This window comes from Gekko japonicus, unplaced genomic scaffold (assembly GCF_001447785.1).
Source record: "Gekko japonicus isolate JY-2015 unplaced genomic scaffold, Gekko_japonicus_V1.1 scaffold3468, whole genome shotgun sequence".
Taxonomy (NCBI): domain Eukaryota; kingdom Metazoa; phylum Chordata; class Lepidosauria; order Squamata; family Gekkonidae; genus Gekko; species Gekko japonicus.
In genome coordinates, this window is record NW_015177122.1 from 112,821 (window position 1) to 130,595 (window position 17,775).

Here is a 17,775-nt window from a genome sequence, read left to right on the forward strand (position 1 = left end):
CGTCCGGGAGTCTTTCTTTCTTCCCCAGACCTTTTCTGGGGGATTTCTTTGCTTTTGCTCGCTCACCAAGCAGAATTTTTGCTCACAAGACTCCAGAGCTTAGAGGGAGCATTGAACCAAACTTGTGTGTGTCCCTGGGGAGAGAAGGGATGGGAAGAAATGGAGGCTATTGAAGCAGCTTTTTTCTGATGCGAGGGAGGGGGGTGAAAGGGGAGGAGGGGGGAGTCTCTCCCCCCCCCAGTTAAATGCTCCTTCCTCTCCATTTTGGGTCTTGCATTGCAGACCCCCCACTTGGCAACCCTAGCAAAAAACCCCACACAGTTTCTCAAAGCACAAAGGACATGACGGCTGCCCGGATGGGTCCGAGTTTGGAAGTAATGGAGGGGCACTGGCAGGACTCGGAGTGGGTGTGGGTGTCTCATCTCTTCCCCCCCCCTGCCTCAAATCAGCCTCTTGCCCAGGTTGAGTCCCGTCCCGAAGGGCAAGAAGGTCCTTCCCTTTCCATTTCTTTGCTTTTGCTCGCCTCGAAGAGGCTTTTTCTGTTGCGGGGGAGAGTTAAATGCTCCTTCCTCTCCACTTTGGGTGAGTTGCACCAGACCCCCAAGCCCCTTTCAGCTCACCCAATCCTTCTCAGCAGCATCCCGGGAACTGGGTCCCCAATACTTACATCTCTTCACAGTGTGGGAGGGGGGAACCTCAGGAACTGCTGCAATGGGCCCGGCACAGGAGCTCAGTCAGTCACTCAGAGACTGCCGGCCAGCCACGCCATGAGGACCAGGGGGAAACTGAAACTGACGCTCTAGTCCTCCTTGTCTCTGTGGTTTTAAGAACCATAGAGACTTGGAGGACTTAATATGGAGCGTCACTTTCCAGCCGCCATTTTTTCCCCCGGGGCCCAATTTTTAGAAAGCGGGGGAGGGGGTATTGAAAACAGGAGTTCCCCCGTCCCCAGCGGGGGTTTGGGAAGCCTAAGTGTTCAGTAATTTAAAAAGCTGGTTTTTCTGATGGATGTTGTCCTTTGTTAGCCCCCGTGCGGCCCCTGGCCGGGACTGAAGGGGAGAATCTGAATTTTGGGGATCGAAATAAATCTTCAGCCAGGGAGGTCGGAGGGAGGCCCGGGAAGAAGTCCCAGGCGGGATCACGGCGGTGGGAATCCTTCCTGCCGAGAGGCTGCCGAAATACGTCGCCTTTTGGGCGGTACTTTCCCCCCATCTGCAGTTTCGGGTGTGTGTGTGTGTTATTGACCTTATTTTATTTATATACATTACTTATAATCCACCCTTTAGTGGGATGCTAATTCAATGTTCCCTCTAAGCTGTGGAGTCTTGTGAGCAAAAAGTCTGCTTTGTGAGCTACCGGCATTAAAGTTGTGAGCAAGCGATTTGGCTGCTGCATAAATTAGTTAGCTCTGGAGCCATCCCTTCCTGAGCTAAGACAAAAATGTGTGAGGCTAAAAGACTGTGAGCTAGCTCACACCAACTCAGCTTAGAGGGAACACTGGATGCTATACAATCAATACATTCAATAAACTATGCAATAGAATTTGGGTTGGAGAACATCTGACACTGTTGAAGGAAAGCATAAATGCTAATGTGGTATAGTAGGATTCTATTTACAGCAAACTAAACACAGTCATTCAGACCACATGCCCTAATGATGTATCCAAGAAACCTTATTCAGTGGTACCCTATTGTCTGCTTAGAAAAGCCCTCATGGATAATTCAGTTTTGCTTAGTCTGTGGAAAGGCAGGAGAGTGGGGGCCTTCCTGACCCCCTCAGGCAGGCCATTCCTGGGGGGCCAGAAGGGAGAAGGCCCCTGTCCAGGCCAGCCAGCAGAGGGACTGCAGAAGGGCAGGAATTCGCCTGCTCCATCTAGCTCCTGATAATGGCCGAGCCCGGGCGTTCTGCATGAGCTGGGGTTTCTAAGTTGGTTTTATGCAATGTACAGGGCATTGATCTAGTCTAGTCTCCATGTCACTGTGGCATGGATGCTGTTGGCCAGATCAACTATATCAAGGGAAGGAGCCATTTTTTGAGCTAGGCTCAGTTGGAAGAAAGCCTTTTTTGCAACTGCATTAACTTGCTTCTCCAGCAATAAGGCTGGGTCCAGTATAACAATAGGCTCTAAACTGAGTCTGCAAGGGTCAGCTGAACCCCATCGAAAGTGAGGAACAGGACGTCCTTGAAGACTTCTGCTTTCCCAACCAGTACGACTTCTGTCTTTCCAGGGTTCAGTTTCAACTTGTTCACTCTCAGCCATTTGACCACAGCAGCCAGGAAGCAGTTGAGGACCTCTGCCCCATCCCTGCCCCCTCCTTCTGCTTCTGCTTGCCCCCAGCAGCCCCTGTGTGCCCTGCCCTGGAGAGGCCCCCCTGCCCCTTCCCCTCCACTGGCTGCTTGGGCGGAGCTCTTGCCCAGCCCTCCTGGCCTGTGGAGGAGCTCCCTGCAGTGGTTAAGCCCTTACCAGTTGCTTTGTCCTGGGATCCAGTTTACCTAGAGTTGCACCCACTAAACAGAATGGTCCCCAGAAACTGGAGGCCAAACTCATAACATCCACGGTAGATTTTGTAGGAGCCAAACAGATGTTTTTCTTTCCTGAAGGACCGAACAAGCATATCCTAAAAAGCTTGACACTTAGTATAACCCAATGACATTAATCCTGATCCGCAAACTACAATACAGACACTCCTGATCCACTTAGATCTCTCTGGACCAGGGTCAGTGACATAACACAGTCCTCTTTTGGTTTCTTTTTGACTTTTGGATGTCTTTCCCTCTCCCTTTTCCTAGAAAAGTGAATAAGAGTGTCTTTCCACAGTCAGAGGTGATTAAAGAGAATGGAGAAGGAGATGGAAGAGGAGGACCCAGAAGGCCCTGGAACCGGCAAGAGATCGAGGAAAGGTCCCCGTCCCATCCCAGCAGGGAGTGCTGCTGAATTTTGGGAAAGAGCTCTGCCACAGACCTTGGCTCAGGGCACTGTGAGCACAGATATACGCAGCCAAAGCTTCCGGCAGTTCTGTTACCATGAGGCCGATGGGCCCCGAGAGGTTTGCAGCCGGCTCCATGGACTTTGCAACCGTTGGCTGAAGCCGGAGAGGAACACCAAGAAGCAGATCCTGGACCTGGTGATCCTGGAGCAGTTCCTGACTGTCCTGCCCCAGGAAATGCAGTGCTGGGTCAGAGGATGCGGGCCAGAGACCAGTTCGCAGGCGGTGGCCCTGGCTGAAGGTTTCCTCCTGAGTCAGGCAGAGGAGAAGAGGCAGGCAGAGCAGGTGAGGGGTTTTCATGCACTCAGTTCAAGCAGTGACCTTATCCTAAGGCTTCCTGTCAGATATTTCAGTGTGTGTGAGTGTCAGCTGCCACCACTTTGTTTCTAACATATGCTGACATCATGAATCAATGTCCTCCAAAACATCCTATCATTAAGAGCCTTGCTCAGGTCTTTCAGACTGAGGGGCATGGCTTCCTTGATTGAGTCAATCCATCTCGTGCTTGGTCGTCTTCTTTTCCTCCTGCCTTCAACTTTTCCTAATATTATTGTCTTTTCCAGTGACTCTTCTCTTCTCATAATGTCACCAAAGTACGATAACATTATTTTAGTCATTTTAGCTTCTAGGGAGTGTTGAGGTTTGATTTGATCTAGAACCGACTGATTTGTCTTTTTTGTGGTCCACAGTATCTGTTTGCATGTGCTCCTCCAATAGCACAACTGGGATCCGGTTTGGTGTAGACAGCTGGTGACCTTGGGTCAGTTCTCTCAGAGCTGTTCTCTCAGAGCTCTCTCAGCCCCACTTACCTCACAGGGTATCTGTTGTGGAGGGAGGAAGGGAAGGAGATTGTAAGCTGCTCTCAGACTCTGAGTAAAGGACGAGGTATAAATCCAATTCTTATTCTTATTCTTCCTCTTCCTCCTCTTCCTCTTCTTCCCCACACATAGTAATGGGGAATACTCTGGCATGAATTAACTCGATCTTGGTCACCAGTGACACATCCTTACACCAGAGAATCTTTTCTAGCTCCTTCTTGGCTGCCCTTCCCAGCCTCAGTCTCCTGGTTTCTTGCTTGCTGTCCCCCTTTTGGTTGACGATGGAGTCATGGAAGAGAAAGTCTTGAGCAATTTCTTGTTCTTCATCATTAACCCTACATTTGTGCAATTCCACACTAGTCATTACTTTTGTCTTCTTGATGTTCAGCTGTAATTCTGCTGTGGCACTTCCTGCTTTAACCTACATTAATAGTTATTTCAAGTCTTCACTATTTTCTGCCTGTAATGTGGAATCATCTGCATATCTCAAATTGATACTGTTCCTTCTGCCGATTTTCCCTATTCCTTCATCTATATATCTAATAGCCAAGTTGCCCCCTGGTGTGCGGATACTTATTCCCGCACATCGGGGGCACCTGGGGGGGAGGGAGATTTCTGTGCACATGTGGGGCGGTCCCCAGGTGTGCACAAAAATCCTAAACCTAACAAAAACTATCGGGGGGATACTTAAATCCCCCCGAAACTGACAGAGCGTCCCCTGCGCATGCGCAGGGAACGCTCTGCAAGCAGCGAGGGCCGCGCGGCAAGCTGCGCGGCGCTCGCTTCGGGGCGGGGGGGAAACAGCAGCAAGGGCCGAGCGGTGTGCCGCTTGGCACTCGCTTCGGAGCAGGGGGGGAAGAGCCAGCAGCGAGGGCCGAGGGGCGTGCCGCTCGGTGCTCGCTTCGGAGCGGGGGGGAAGAGCAGCGAGGGCCGAGCGGCGCGCTGCTCGGCGCTCACTTCGGGGCCGGCGGGGGGAACGGCGAGGAGCCGGGGGGGGAAGGCAAGAGGGAGGAAAGGCAAGGGGGGGGTGGAGGAGACGGGGGAACCAGCGGGATGGGGGGGTACTTACCTCCTCCTGCTGCTTCCTCTGCCTCCCCCCCCACGAGTATCGCGGGCCCCGCCCCTTGTTTATATCTAATCCAGCTCTCCTTATGCTATGTTCTGAATATAGACTGAAGAGAAAGGGAGATAAAATACGTTTGGCACCTTTGCCAGTTTGGAAATCATTCTGTTTCTCTGTCTTCTGTCCTAACACTGGCCTCTTGTCCAGAGTACAGGTTGCGCATCAGTGCAAACAGTTGTTATGGCAGACTCACTTCTTTTAAAATCAGCCATAGCTTTTCATGATCCACACAGTCCAAAGCTTTGCTGTAATCTGTGAAGCACCAGGTGATTTTCTTCTGAAATTCTCTTGTATGCTCCAATAATGAACCTAAATTTGCAACAGGATCTCAAGTACCTCGTCCTTTTCTGAATCCAGCTTCAACATCTGTCATTTCTCATTTAATGTATGGTAACAGTCTTCGTTTTAAGATTTTGATCATCACTTTACTCCCATGAGAAATTATGCAAAGGTTCAGTAGTTGCTGCAGTCTTTGATATCTCCTTTTGTTTGAATTGGAATGTAAAGTAAGTGTTTCCAGTCTGTGGGCCATTGTTTTGCTTTCCATATTTGTTAGCAAATTCTTGTTAAGATTTTGAGGGACTCCTTTTCTGTGACTTGGACTATTTCTATTGATATCCCATCTACTCCTGGTGATTTGTTTCTCCCAGTTGCCCTTAATGCAGTTTTCCCTTCCCTTTCTTAAACCGTTGATGATTCTTAAAAAAATTCTTTTGGAAAGGAATCTGTCATCCTTTCATCTCCTTTGTATAACTTCTGTTTTCTTAGATATTTCTACCTCTAGATATTTCACTAGATATTTCCATTCCTTCTCTTACCTGCCTCTGTTGTTGTTGTTTCAGATGTGGGGACGATCCGTGAAGATGGAAGCAAAGCTCTCTGAGGAAGAAGGAGCTCCGTCAGAGGAAAGTCAGAGGACGCAGGCCCAGGAGGATGCCCGAGATGCCCTGTCAAGTGGTAAGGGTGCCTCCTGCCTAGATGGGATCAGGGCACATAGTCAATTTTTTTGGCAGAAGGTTCAGGACAGGAGAAAAGGGAAATACTATTGCAGACTACATAGAATGGCGTTCTGGGACACAGAGTGCCATAGGATGTCGTGATGAGTGCTCCACTTTAAAGGGGAGTAGACAGATTCATGGAGGACAGTTTCTTTCTTATTTACATTAATTAAAATGTGCAGATCTCACCTTCCTTCCATTACAGTGTCTCATGGTGGCTCAAAAAAGGAAAGGAAGAGAAATGAGGGTGCAGCTATTAGCCATGGTGAATCAGTGGAATGTCCAAATTCCCCAGATATGGATGCCTGAGGCTAGCCCAGTCTCCTCGGATCTCAGAAACTAAGCAGGGTCAGGCAATGGCATACCGCCTCTGAAGGTTTCTCGCCTTGAATAACTTGTAGGTTCACCCCAAGTCAGCTGTGACTTCACAGCACTTTAAACCCCCCCCCCCCAATGTTCTGGGGCAGCATACCTGTGAAACCCCGTTCCTAGGGGCAATAATTTGGGTTCTATGCCCCTACATAAAGGATTTCCAGGGGCATCTGGCAGGCCACAGGAGAAAGAGGATACTGGACCAGGGATGCCAGGCCATGGCCTGGTACCCCCCATGAGGTTTGAGGGTGGAACATGGGGTGGGCATGATGTCATGTCGATGTCTTGACTGGCCTAATGTCTGGATGTGAAGTCAGAGCATCAGCAGATGCCCTGGAAACCCATTGGTGGTACCCTGAAGTCTCCAGAGACTTGGCTGATGCACTAAGATCACATCTGGGTTTTGGGCTAGATGCGACGGCGACTTGTCGTGCAACATGATTTCTGGTCCCCTCTTTTTCTCCTGCCAGTCCAGATTCCATGATGGGTCAGAGTGCCCAGCAGGTGGGAGAATGGAGTGACTGGGCTTTTGTCCTCATGCAGCAGGGATGCTGCAACCTTTGGAGCTTTGGGGTGCACAGGGCAAATTTCACGTCTCACAAAAGGTTGGCAGCATTTATAAGACTTTGAGGCTCATCGGTACCTTGTGCTTCTCTTCCACCTCTCCCACGTCTTACTAAAGATCATTACAAATTTTCTGGAGTGTAAAGAAGAAAAGGTGTCACAATCCTGGGAACAGGATTCTGCATGAAGCAGAATTCAAAGAAGCCAACAAAATAGGAACTTGAGGTTAACATTCATCCAATTTTGTCTCCCTTGCAGGCAGTGAAGAGATGTTGTCAGCCTGTCGTCTTTTCAGAGGAGTGGAAACGGCTGCTCCACCTCTGGTCCAGGTAGGGGGGGAAGATTGGGGGTAGTCAGGTCCCCACTTCTTTCTCAAGGAGGCTTTTGGTCCTGCTGACCGAGGAGAGACAGGCTCTGAACCCCACGCTCTTGACGCATGCCAAACTCTTCATCCTGCACCCTCCCAGAATGCCCCTGTGGAGAGTGTAGTCTCTACCGAGACTGATCTCTGACGAGGGAATCTGCTTTTTCTTTCAGGCTCCCTTTTCCTTTGAGGAGGTGGCCGTGTATTTCACTGAAGCCGAGTGGGCCTTTCTGGATCCGGGCCAAAGAGCCCTCTACAGAGACGTCATGCTGGAGAACTACAGGAGCGTGGCCTCTCTGGGTAAGGACCTTTCATAGGTGCCAAAGGTGCGAATTGCTGCCATTGGGACGATGGAGGAATCAAAATATTGAAATGCAACATGTGGTTCTGAGGACTGCCTGCCAATCTTCCTCCCCCCCCCACTAGGGGCCTCAAGGAGGTGGGGGTAGCAGTAAAAGCGATGGTTCAGCATGGCCAGTGTGGTGGGCATCGCCCAAGCCAGAGAGGGTGTCCTGGCCTGTGGCCGAGGAGGGGCTGAGAGGCCCTCAGAAAGAGTCTGGAAGGGGCCAGATCCCAATTTCTCAGTTGCCGGCCTTTACAAGATGCCCTTCCCCAAGATGGGATTAAGGCCATCCGCTCTGACTGTGATCTGTAAAGGGTCCATCCCCCTTATACTGGTTAGGGTTCTGGTCTTTGATCTTGACCATGTTCCCATCTTTCCAGAAGATTCTCAAAATCTCCCCCCCCCCCCGAACCCAACACTGCTCTAAGGATCTGCCAAACTAAGTTCCCCACGTTTATATTGCATCACCCTGGTCATGCTGCACACATGGATAACTGCATGCTTGCTGTGTGGTCACTGCGTCTTTCAGGTGTTTGGGGAGGATGAAACAGGACAGAGTCTTCTGGGGTCTTATCTGGACTTTTTGACACAGCCCGTTCCTCTGGAATGGGCTTCCAGAGGGCCTTACTCTACTGTAATAAGTTAATGACCTTGAGGCCCAATAATCAATCTTCTGGCTATCTCTTGCTGACAATAAAATACACTTCTTTCCAGAGAAACAGGCTGACTCTGTGCTTCTAGGAAAGGCAGAACTGCCTGGATGATTCAGACATGGCTGTGCTTTAGACAATAGAGAGGCCCAGCTAAGGTGCAGAGAACGGCTCAGAAACAGCAAGAAAATGGTTCTGACCTTGAGAAAGGTGACCCTATAGTGCAAGGCTGGTTTTCTCATCTGTCATTACCTGCCCGTTCCAACAAACAGCACCTTTCCCAAAAACCATGGGGGTCCCCTGTAAACTATGGGGTTCACTTGGTGATCTCCTGGCTTCTCCCCCCCCCCCCCCGACAACATGAATTTGGGGAGTCTGAAAACCAGCTCCTCCTGGCTCTGTTGATAACTGGAAGGAAACTCTCCGTGCAGTTGCAGGTCTGGATATCTTGATAACCTCTTATATTTAATCATCAAGCACAAAAGTCAAAAAGCATGGCAAATCAACTGGGAAATTGGAGGGCTTCTAATGTCCTGGCCCCACTGGTGGACCTCCTGATGGCACCTGGTATTCTTGGCCACTGTGTGACAGAGTGTTGGACTGGATGGGTCATTGGCCTGATCCAACATTGGCTTCTGTTATGTTCTTAACAGTGGGGAAGCAATTTTTTGCCACTTTTCCCCTTAAAACACATTTAGGGGTTTGGGGAGGGGAGGGATAGACAGAATATAACAGGAGGGCCTGGCAGTCATAAGATGTGACTGATTTCTCAGTTTGGGAAGAAAGAAGATCTTATTTAAAAAATGCCCACCCATTCACGAGTAATGTCTGACTGGTTCCTTGGCATCTTGCATGGGTGATGATTGAAACTCTTTCTTTGTTTCAGCAGCAGATGTACAGGAGACAGCTGGGGAATTCCAGGGGTTGTCTTTGGAAAAAGTCAAGAATGAAGATGCTGAAGGACACTTTGGAGATGGAGATGGATCACAGAGGCAGGAGGGAAGCCAGGCAGGTAAGAGGAGGGATAAACCCATTCCTTGCTGAGGAGCAGATTTCCCTGAAATTCCAGTCCAAGAATAAAAGTCAGTCAAAAAGAGAAGGAACAAAGGTCTCCATCCTAACCAGAAAATCCACTCCAGGGGAAATGAAAGTGTGGCCTTTGCAAAGACTTTCAGTCAGAGAATGAACATCATTTTGCAGTCACAAATTCCATTAGGAAAGAAACCGTATAATTGCTTGGAGTGCAGAAAGACCTTCAGTCAGAAAAGAGCCCTTGCTTTACATTTAAAAAGTCACACAGCTGGGAGCCATATAAATGGGTAGAGTCCAAACCAAGCATCTGCAGGAGGCTTAATGAACTTTTAAAGTGTATGTTATTGTACACTTCAGCATACAGCGGGAAGAAGCCACTGTAATATTTGGATTGTGGATGGAACTTCAGGTGCAGATCAGACTTCCTTGTGTGAGTTCTAACAGGATCTCTTTCTTTATTCCAGCTGGGGATGGTCAGAGGAATGAGGAGGATGAGGAACTGCATCCTCTATCACCAGATGAAGTCAAGAATGAAGATTTGAGAGGAAACTTCAGACACAAAGTTGGACCTAAGAAACAGAAAAGAAGCCACATCGTCCAGAAGATGGGTAAACCCATTCCTTTCCAAGGGGGGGATTCCCAAGAAGTAATTCACACAGTGAAGAAAACATACAAGTGCTTGGCATGTGGAATGAACTTCTCAGATCAACCCCAGTATAATGTGCATTTACGAATGCACAGTGGAAAGAAGACCCATCGATGGCTGGAGTGTGGAAAGACCATGATTCGTAAAGCAGAGCTCCTTAGACTTCAAAGAACACGTAGAGGAGATAAACCTTTTAGCTGCTCAGACTGTGGCAAGAGATTCTCAGAGAAATCAGACCTTGTTCAACACCAAAGCATTCATACAGGAGGGAATCTATTTACTTACTCAGAGACTGGAATGACGTTCTCTGTGGCATGCAAAGGTAACATACATTTTCCAAAGCACAGTATAATGAATGCACATAAATGCATTTGGTGCGGAAACTACTTCAAATACAGATCACAGCTCCTTGTGCATCAAAGAATTCACAGAGGGGAGAAGCCTTTTGCATATTCACAGCGTGTAAAGAGATTCAGTTACAATAGAGCTCTTCATCTAAGAACCCATGTAGGGGAGAAGGTTTTTGAATCCTCTGAGTATGGGACGAGGTTCAGTCACAGTGGTCATCTTCAAAGGCATCTAAGAACTCACACTAGGGAGAAGTGTTTTGAATGCTCAGAGTGTGGGAAGAGGTTCAGTTACAGTAGCACTCTTCAGAACCATGTAAGAACCCACACAGGGGAGAACCCTTTTGAATGCCCAGAGTGTGGGAAGAGATTCAGTCAGAGTAGTCATCTTCAAAATCATCTTAGAACTCACACAGGGGAGAAGCCGATTGAATTATCAGATTTTGTGAAGAGATTCAGTCGCAGGGGCACTCATCATGTTAGAACCTACACAGGGGATAAGACTTTTGAATGCTCAGAGTGTGGGAAGAAATTTAGTCACAGTAGCAATCTTCAAAAACATCTAAGAATCCACACCGGGGAAAAGCCTTTTGAATGCTCAGAGTGTCATAAGAGATTCAGTCAGAGTAGCCATCTTCACACTCATCTAAGAACCCACACAGGGGAGAAACCTTTTAAATGCTCAGAGTGTCAGAAGAGATACAGTGACGGTAGCAGTCTTCAAAAACATCTTAGAACCCACACAGGGGAGAAACCTTTTGAATGTTCAGAGTGTCAGAAGAGATTCAGTGACGGTGGCGGTCTTAAAAAACATCTTAGAACCCACACAGGGGAGAAGCCTTTTGAATGCTCAGAGTGTCAGAAGAGATTCAGTGATGGTAGCGGTCTTCACAAACATTTTAGAACCCACACAGGGGAGAAACCTTTTGAATGCTTAGAGTGTCAGAAGAGATTCAGTGGCAGTAGCAGTCTTCAAAAACATTTTAGAACCCACACAGGGGAGAAGCCTTTTGAATGCTCAGAGTGTGGGAAGAGATTCAGTCAGAGTAGCACTCTTCAAAATCATGTAAGAACCCACAGAGTGGATAAGCCTTTTAAATGCTCAGAGTGTGGGAAGAGATTCACTCAGAGTAGCACTCTTCAAACTCATCTTAGAACCCACACAGGGGAGAAACCTTTTGAATGCTCCGAGTGTGGAAAGAGATTCAGTCAGAGTAGCACTCTTCAAAATCATGTAAGAACCCACAGAGCGGATAAGCCTTTTGAATGTTCAGAGTGTGGGAAGAGATTCAATCACAGTGGCAGACTTCAAGAACAACTAAGAACCCACAGAGGGGATAAGCCTTTTGAATGTTCAGAATGTGGGAAGAGACTTCTGGTTGATGCAGCAGCAAGGTGAGTAACGTCTCAAGGAGCTCCTGGGACGTTCTGAACTGACCCACTTTTGGGGAGGTCTAGAGGACTCTAGACCCAAGGAGGCCCCTGGAAGGGGGTCTCTGAAAACAGTGGGGTGCATTTCTTGGGTCACTTCTCTCAGCTAGACTGGGGGTTGAGACCCGGAGATAAGCCCCGACATCCCAGTGGGCACAGCACCATCTTGGCACTCAGCTGCTTGCACGAAACAACGTAGAAAAACAGCAAAGAGAATCTGCCTGCAAACTTCATAAACTGCGAGTTAAAGAATTAAACGTTTACCCTCCCTACTTGACTATCTGACTATAAATACTTTTAGACAAGGAATTTTTTCAAGAGGGAACAAAGATTAGGGACAGTTTCTAAAGGCTGTTCACCCCTCTCCTGTTTTGCTTGTTACGTGCATTTTACTTTCACTTTTGCATATCTCCCTGAGACAGAGAAAAGCTGTACTTAAAGGGAGTAAATAAGTTAGAAGCAATCAAAAATGGACATCTGAACTGGATTTGGTTTTTTGTTGTTGTTGAGGGAAAAGGAAGACTTCAGAATGTTAGCTGGATGGTAACTAGAAGTGGCAGTTAGAAGTTAAAAGCTATTTTGCTTCGCATCTTGGCTGGATTATAAATCTGCTCACTTTGATTGGACTATAAAGCTGGAAAACACGGGATACTTTCATGCCTACCTTTGGATTATAAATTTGGAAAACCCTGGCTGTATTTTCCACATTTTTTGCTGGATTTTTCTACCTACCTGTTAGATTTTATTGGATTTTATGTGGATTTTACTTGGTTGGAATATTAAAAGTTTGGATTTCCTTCATTATTTTCCATCTGTTACTGGTTTTGGATCTGCTTACCTTTCAATTTTCACTTGGAATATATTTGGAGCGAACTAATTTGGAACTGTGATTTTGAGAATTGTGAAGAGACCTGAAACAGGATGTGCTTGGACTGGTGAGGAGATACAGAAATGATTGAAGAGGCCTGAAATCTATCCTCTGTTGTGGCCCCCACCTTAAGGCATGCCCTGCCTGAGGGAGCCTGAGGAAGGCTCCCGCTCTCCAGGCTGTCTGCAAACCATGCAAAACAAGGATTCTAGAGAGCTTTTCTATGCATGCGACAGAGTTGCACTGTCCTAAATGACTCAGAAAATTACTTGCATAAATGATTAGGGACTATGGTCTATGCTACTGTGTGAACTAAGATCCTACTAGGAATGTGGTCTGTGTGGCTGTCTTTAACGTACTGAAACTAGGATCCTACTATGTAATTTTTGAGTCATTTAATGTGTCATATTAAGACATGTTTTTGCATTAGTGCTGTTTTTAGATATCTGATTGGTTCGACAACCTTTGTCAAATGCTCCATCTTGTTGTTTGTATTGACTCACTCTGTGTAATCTGCCTTTGAGTCCAAGTGAGAGAGGCCAACTATAAATAAATAAATAATATCTGGCTGAGTCTCCTCATCTTGCCAAGCCTTGCCCTCTCCAAGGCTCAACCCCTAAATCTCCAGGAAGTTGTCAACCTGTAACTGGCAACCCTGAAAATGCCTGACCCTGATGAATCCTTCCTCAAAGGCCAAAACTCCTTTGAAAAGGACCCGTCCTCTCCTCCTGCCTTTTATTCACAGAAACCCAGTAGGGAATGCTGCGGTTGCCTAGCAACAGCCACTGAGGCAATCCATTTCTTAAAGCTACAGGTGCTCCTTTTATCATATGGTGTTTTTAAAAAAAACATTTTTTCCTAAATATATTTCACATTTTTCTGCAACTCTGGGAAAATGTTCTGTTTGTAGAAAGTTCTGTCTTCCCCTACACAGCTCCAGTCACCGGATTTAGGTATGCTCAGATTTCGCCAACTTTGCTATTAGAACATGTGATTTATTTTATTAAAACATTTATGTCCCGTTTTCCTTGCAGTTCAAGTCAGCTTACAGTAATATTTAAATACATTGTCAACTAAAACAAAAAAATAACATAGCAAACCTCACATCTCCCCCCCCTTGCCCCCTTAAAAGATGTCTGCCATTCAAAAGTCTGCAAAAAACCCTGGCAAACAAGCAGTCCTTGCAGGGCCTCTGGAAGATCTCCAAGGAGGGGCCCCACTTACCTCTTCAGGGAGCCTTGGTCCATGGTGCATTTTAGATTGGTTGTGTCTCAATATCAGCTTTTGGGTTATTGTGAGAATGTTTCTGAGTTCTTCTGTTATGTAGGAGAGGTGTAGAAACCTCCCATATATAGAAGAAAAAATTAAGAAGAGATTGGATTTATACCCTGCCCTTCACTACCCAAAGGAGTCTCAGAGCAGCTTACAAACTCCTTTCCCTTCCCCCACCCCACCACAGACACCCTGTGAGGTAGGTGGGGCTGAGAGAGCTCTGACAGAACTGCTCTTTCTCAAGACCAGCTGTGCCAGAACTATGGCTTGCCCAAGGTCAACCAGCATGTCCAAGTGGAGGAGTCGGGAATCAAACCCGGTTTTCCCAGATTAGAGTCCGCGCGCTTAACCACTACACCAAACTGGCTCTCACTACACCTAACCATCCTCCCCTGGTAACTGATGGGTAACCAACAAAGCTAGGCAGTGGCCCCACTGCTGGACCTCCTGATGGCACCTGGTATTTTTGGCCACTGTGTGACAGTGTTGGACTGGATGGGCCATTGGCCTGATCCAACATTGGCTTCTCTTATGTTCTTACTAGCCTGATACCCGTGCTTCGCTACAAATCAAACCTATAACCCCCCCCCCCCACAAAGCAGGCTCAGGGCAGCTTCCATACAAACATTTACAGTTAAAATCATACAATCATTTAAAACACAACAGATAAAATACAAACACAAGGTGCTGGCAACAGTTAAAAGCTTAACTTAGATGGCTCATATTCAAGATGAATTACCGCATCCCAGATATTTCAGATGTTCTGCTAAAAATTTCTTATGGCATCGGCTCGATGTTAAGGCTATGGGCCAGGGCTTGATGTTAAAACCACGAGCCAAGGCTCAATGACAGCGGCGGCCCCTAATTAAATGCCTGGCAGAAGAGCTCCGTCTTGCAGGCCCTGTGGAACTGTGAAAGGTCCCGCAGGGCCCTGGTCTCCTCTGGGAGCTCATTCTGCCCTCAGGTGCTAGAATCACCAGGCTGCTTGGTGAGCTCACTCTGGAGCAGGCAACATTTAGGAAGCAGTTGTCTGTTAAGTCAACTCCTGAGGTTTTACCTCAGAACTGAGCTACACAGTTGACCAATCTGGGGAGGGGGGGCAGCAGGCTGCCAGGCACATGGAAAACTATTTGGGGAACACATTTTGTCCCTTTTTTTTACCCCCTTAGGGGTCATGTTTCTCAGAAATCTCTTTGTGGGGTGGGGGTTTGACATCATGGAAGGAATGTAGTCCCCTTACGTTGGGTTTCTTGGTACAGGGGTTTGGCCTGGGCATTGAATTGGGGGGGGATACCATTCCCCCCCCCCAAAAAAAAATTGCCTCTCATTTATGTTACATTTAAAAAGCGGGACATAACTACGTATTCAAAACACCATCCGAGTAATCAGATATTAAGCAAGTTCACATGAACCAATTTTCTAGAACCCACATGGTAAGAAGTTAAATAAGCTAATAAAGGAAACCAGTTTTCTACAAATTTGGGGTATATTTCCATTGTGGGTGGGAGTGTGGCTAAGCTGGGCCAGCAGGACTGCACCCTGCAACCGCTGCTCCACCTGACAGACAACCGCCTGTTAGGTGTAGGAGACGGGGGGGGGGGGGGGGGTTGGGAGAGGCTGGGCCAGCAGCTTTACTTCACCTCACGGGTGCTTGTTGGCCACTCCTGATTTCCTCAACTGTCCTTAGCTTTCTACAGTCCCCTGTAACTGTGTTGTTTTTTTACCTCAGAACATAGAGCTCTGCAGTGCTGGAACTTTCAAGCGGGAAATGAAGTTTTCAAACTGTATATGAAAATTCATTAACTTTTAAACATTTTTAAAAGAATTTTGTCAAAGATGTCCTGGAACTCCGTTCTGTCATGTTCTTCCAGAAAAAAAACCTCCTGCTTGTTACACCACGTGATTGCCACGTGTCTCTGCTATCCCACAACACACACCCCTCACTAGCTTTGGACCTCCCTCCATCCAGAGCTCTTGTCTTGTATTTCTGACAGGCAGAAGATTTAACAGGTCTTTGATGGGAGCATCAGGAGTTTGTGACCTCTGTTTGATCCCAGGCATCCATTTTGCCAAGTGTTTCCTAACACATGTAAAGAAATAGCCTTCTTTAGCTGCTAGATGCAATGTTTCCCTAAGGAATAAATAAATAAATAGTGATTTTTCTCTCCTGACAAAAGTTGAAAAAAGCCTCATTGACCTGTATGACTTCCATACAAGAATTCTTATATATATTTCCCTGAACATTTCATTTAACTCTCACACTGGTTTTAAAACATGATTTCAAGGTGCCATTTGTCAAGAGGTGTTTTTTCAAGGTTTCATTTACCCCTGTGGGACTGGCACGTAAAGGCTTCGTAATTATTTTCCATCCATGTTACTTACAATATAGTTTCACAGAAAAACAGCCCTATTTCTGGATAAAAAAAGGTAAAGGTTCCCTTGCTCGAAAGCCAGTTGAGTCCGACTCTAGGTTTGCGGTGCTCATCTCCGTTTCAAAGTCGAAGAGCCAGCGCTGTCCAAAGACGTTTCCGTGGTCATGTGGCCGGCATGACTAAACACCAAGGCTGTTACCTTCCCACCAAAGTGGTACCTATTTATCTACTTGCAATTTCTTGCTTTCGAACTGCTAGGTTGGCAGGAGCTGGAACTAGAGACGGGAGCTCACTCCATCATGCGGCAACTCGGGTCTTGAACTACTAACCTTCCACAGCCTGCAGTTGGTATTTCTGGATACCAACATGCTAATTCTATACCTTCTGTATTTCCAAACTTCCATCTATTATTTGCACCTTGTTCTCCGTCCCAGCCATGGAGAAAAGAGACAACTATCCCTGGTCCCAGCGCTAAAACCAGCTTTGCCTTCAGAAAGTGTTAAGAACATAAGCCAAGCCAATGTTGGATCAGGCCAATGGCCCATCCAGTCCAACACTCTGTCACACAGTGGCCAAAAATACCAGGTGCCATCAGGAGGTCCAGCAGTGGGGCCAGGAAACTAGAAGCCCTCCCACTGTTGCCCCCCCCAAAGTAACAAGAATACAGAGCATCACTTGCCCCTAACTGAGAGTTCCTACCCATACCTTGTGGCTAATAGCCACTGATGGACCTCTGCTCCATGTTTATCTAATTCCCTCTTGAAGCCGTCCATGCTTGTAGCCGCCACCCACCTCCTGTGGCAGTGAATCCCATGTGTTAATCACTCTTTGGGTGAAGAAGTGTTTTGGTCCAGCAGTGTGCATTGGACAGGGATGTGCCCTCAACTACGAACAAAGTTTTTGGTGGAACAGTAGAGAAATTACAAGCCCCAGAATCCCTATCATTTCTGAAAGACCATGTAGGGAACCCTTCTTGCCTGTGAAGAGAATCCTCTGGGAATGGCAAAGAGCAGTGCTCCCAGTGGACGTGGTCAGAATACGGCGTGGCTGTCTCTAATGTCCCGGCGCGGCGGAGCCAATCGGACATAGCCGGAGCCGGGGGAGAGCAGACTCGTGCGCCGGAAGAAGCAGCCGCCCGCCGGAGGCATCAGAGGAGAGGAGAGACGTCCCGCTGAACTGACATCTGCAGCCAAGGAAGCCAGAGGCCGGAGGAGGAAAAAACCGTCACCACCTGGGGTGCTGGTAGGATGACCCAACCCCTGTATGAATTGTGGCCATAGACAGGATTGTAAATTGGTGATTAGCACAATTAATTGTAAACCGCCCAGAGACCCCATGGGGGGGTTAGGGCGGTATATAAATCGAATAATAATAAATAAATAAATAATGTAATCTCTCCTTATATATAATTGAGTAGTGGGTGCCAAAGTTCTAATTCTAAAATGCACTCCCTTAGTGTATGGCTGATGGCACTGCTCCTCAGCATATATCGCCACCAATCAGAAGGCAAAGCCCGGATCCCACCCACACCACAACTGCTGCGACAACCTGGTCTTTTGCATATGGAAGCTGATTGGACTTCACTCCA

The 17,775-nt window shown here is 47.4% G+C and overlaps 2 protein-coding genes across 2 annotated transcripts in view; both read left to right on the forward strand.

Moving 5' to 3' along the window:
- LOC107124811 (zinc finger protein 418-like) overlaps positions 1 to 5,789 on the forward strand; it is a 50,098-nt gene extending 44,309 nt beyond the window's left edge. The window contains exons 8-10 of the mRNA XM_015428321.1: positions 1,026 to 1,197; positions 2,791 to 2,901; positions 5,771 to 5,789. Of these exons, the coding sequence (XP_015283807.1) occupies positions 1,026 to 1,197; positions 2,791 to 2,901; positions 5,771 to 5,789 (302 nt within the window). The remainder of the gene's footprint in view (positions 1 to 1,025; positions 1,198 to 2,790; positions 2,902 to 5,770) is intronic.
- Positions 5,790 to 5,791: 2 nt separating this feature from the next.
- LOC107124812 (zinc finger protein OZF-like) lies at positions 5,792 to 17,362 on the forward strand. Its single transcript, XM_015428322.1, has 5 exons — positions 5,792 to 5,885; positions 9,106 to 9,231; positions 9,716 to 10,039; positions 10,661 to 11,585; positions 17,173 to 17,362. The coding sequence occupies exons 1-5, from the start codon at positions 5,792 to 5,794 to the stop codon at positions 17,360 to 17,362; spliced, it is 1,659 nt and encodes a 552-aa protein (XP_015283808.1).
- The last annotated feature ends 413 nt before the right edge of the window (positions 17,363 to 17,775 follow it).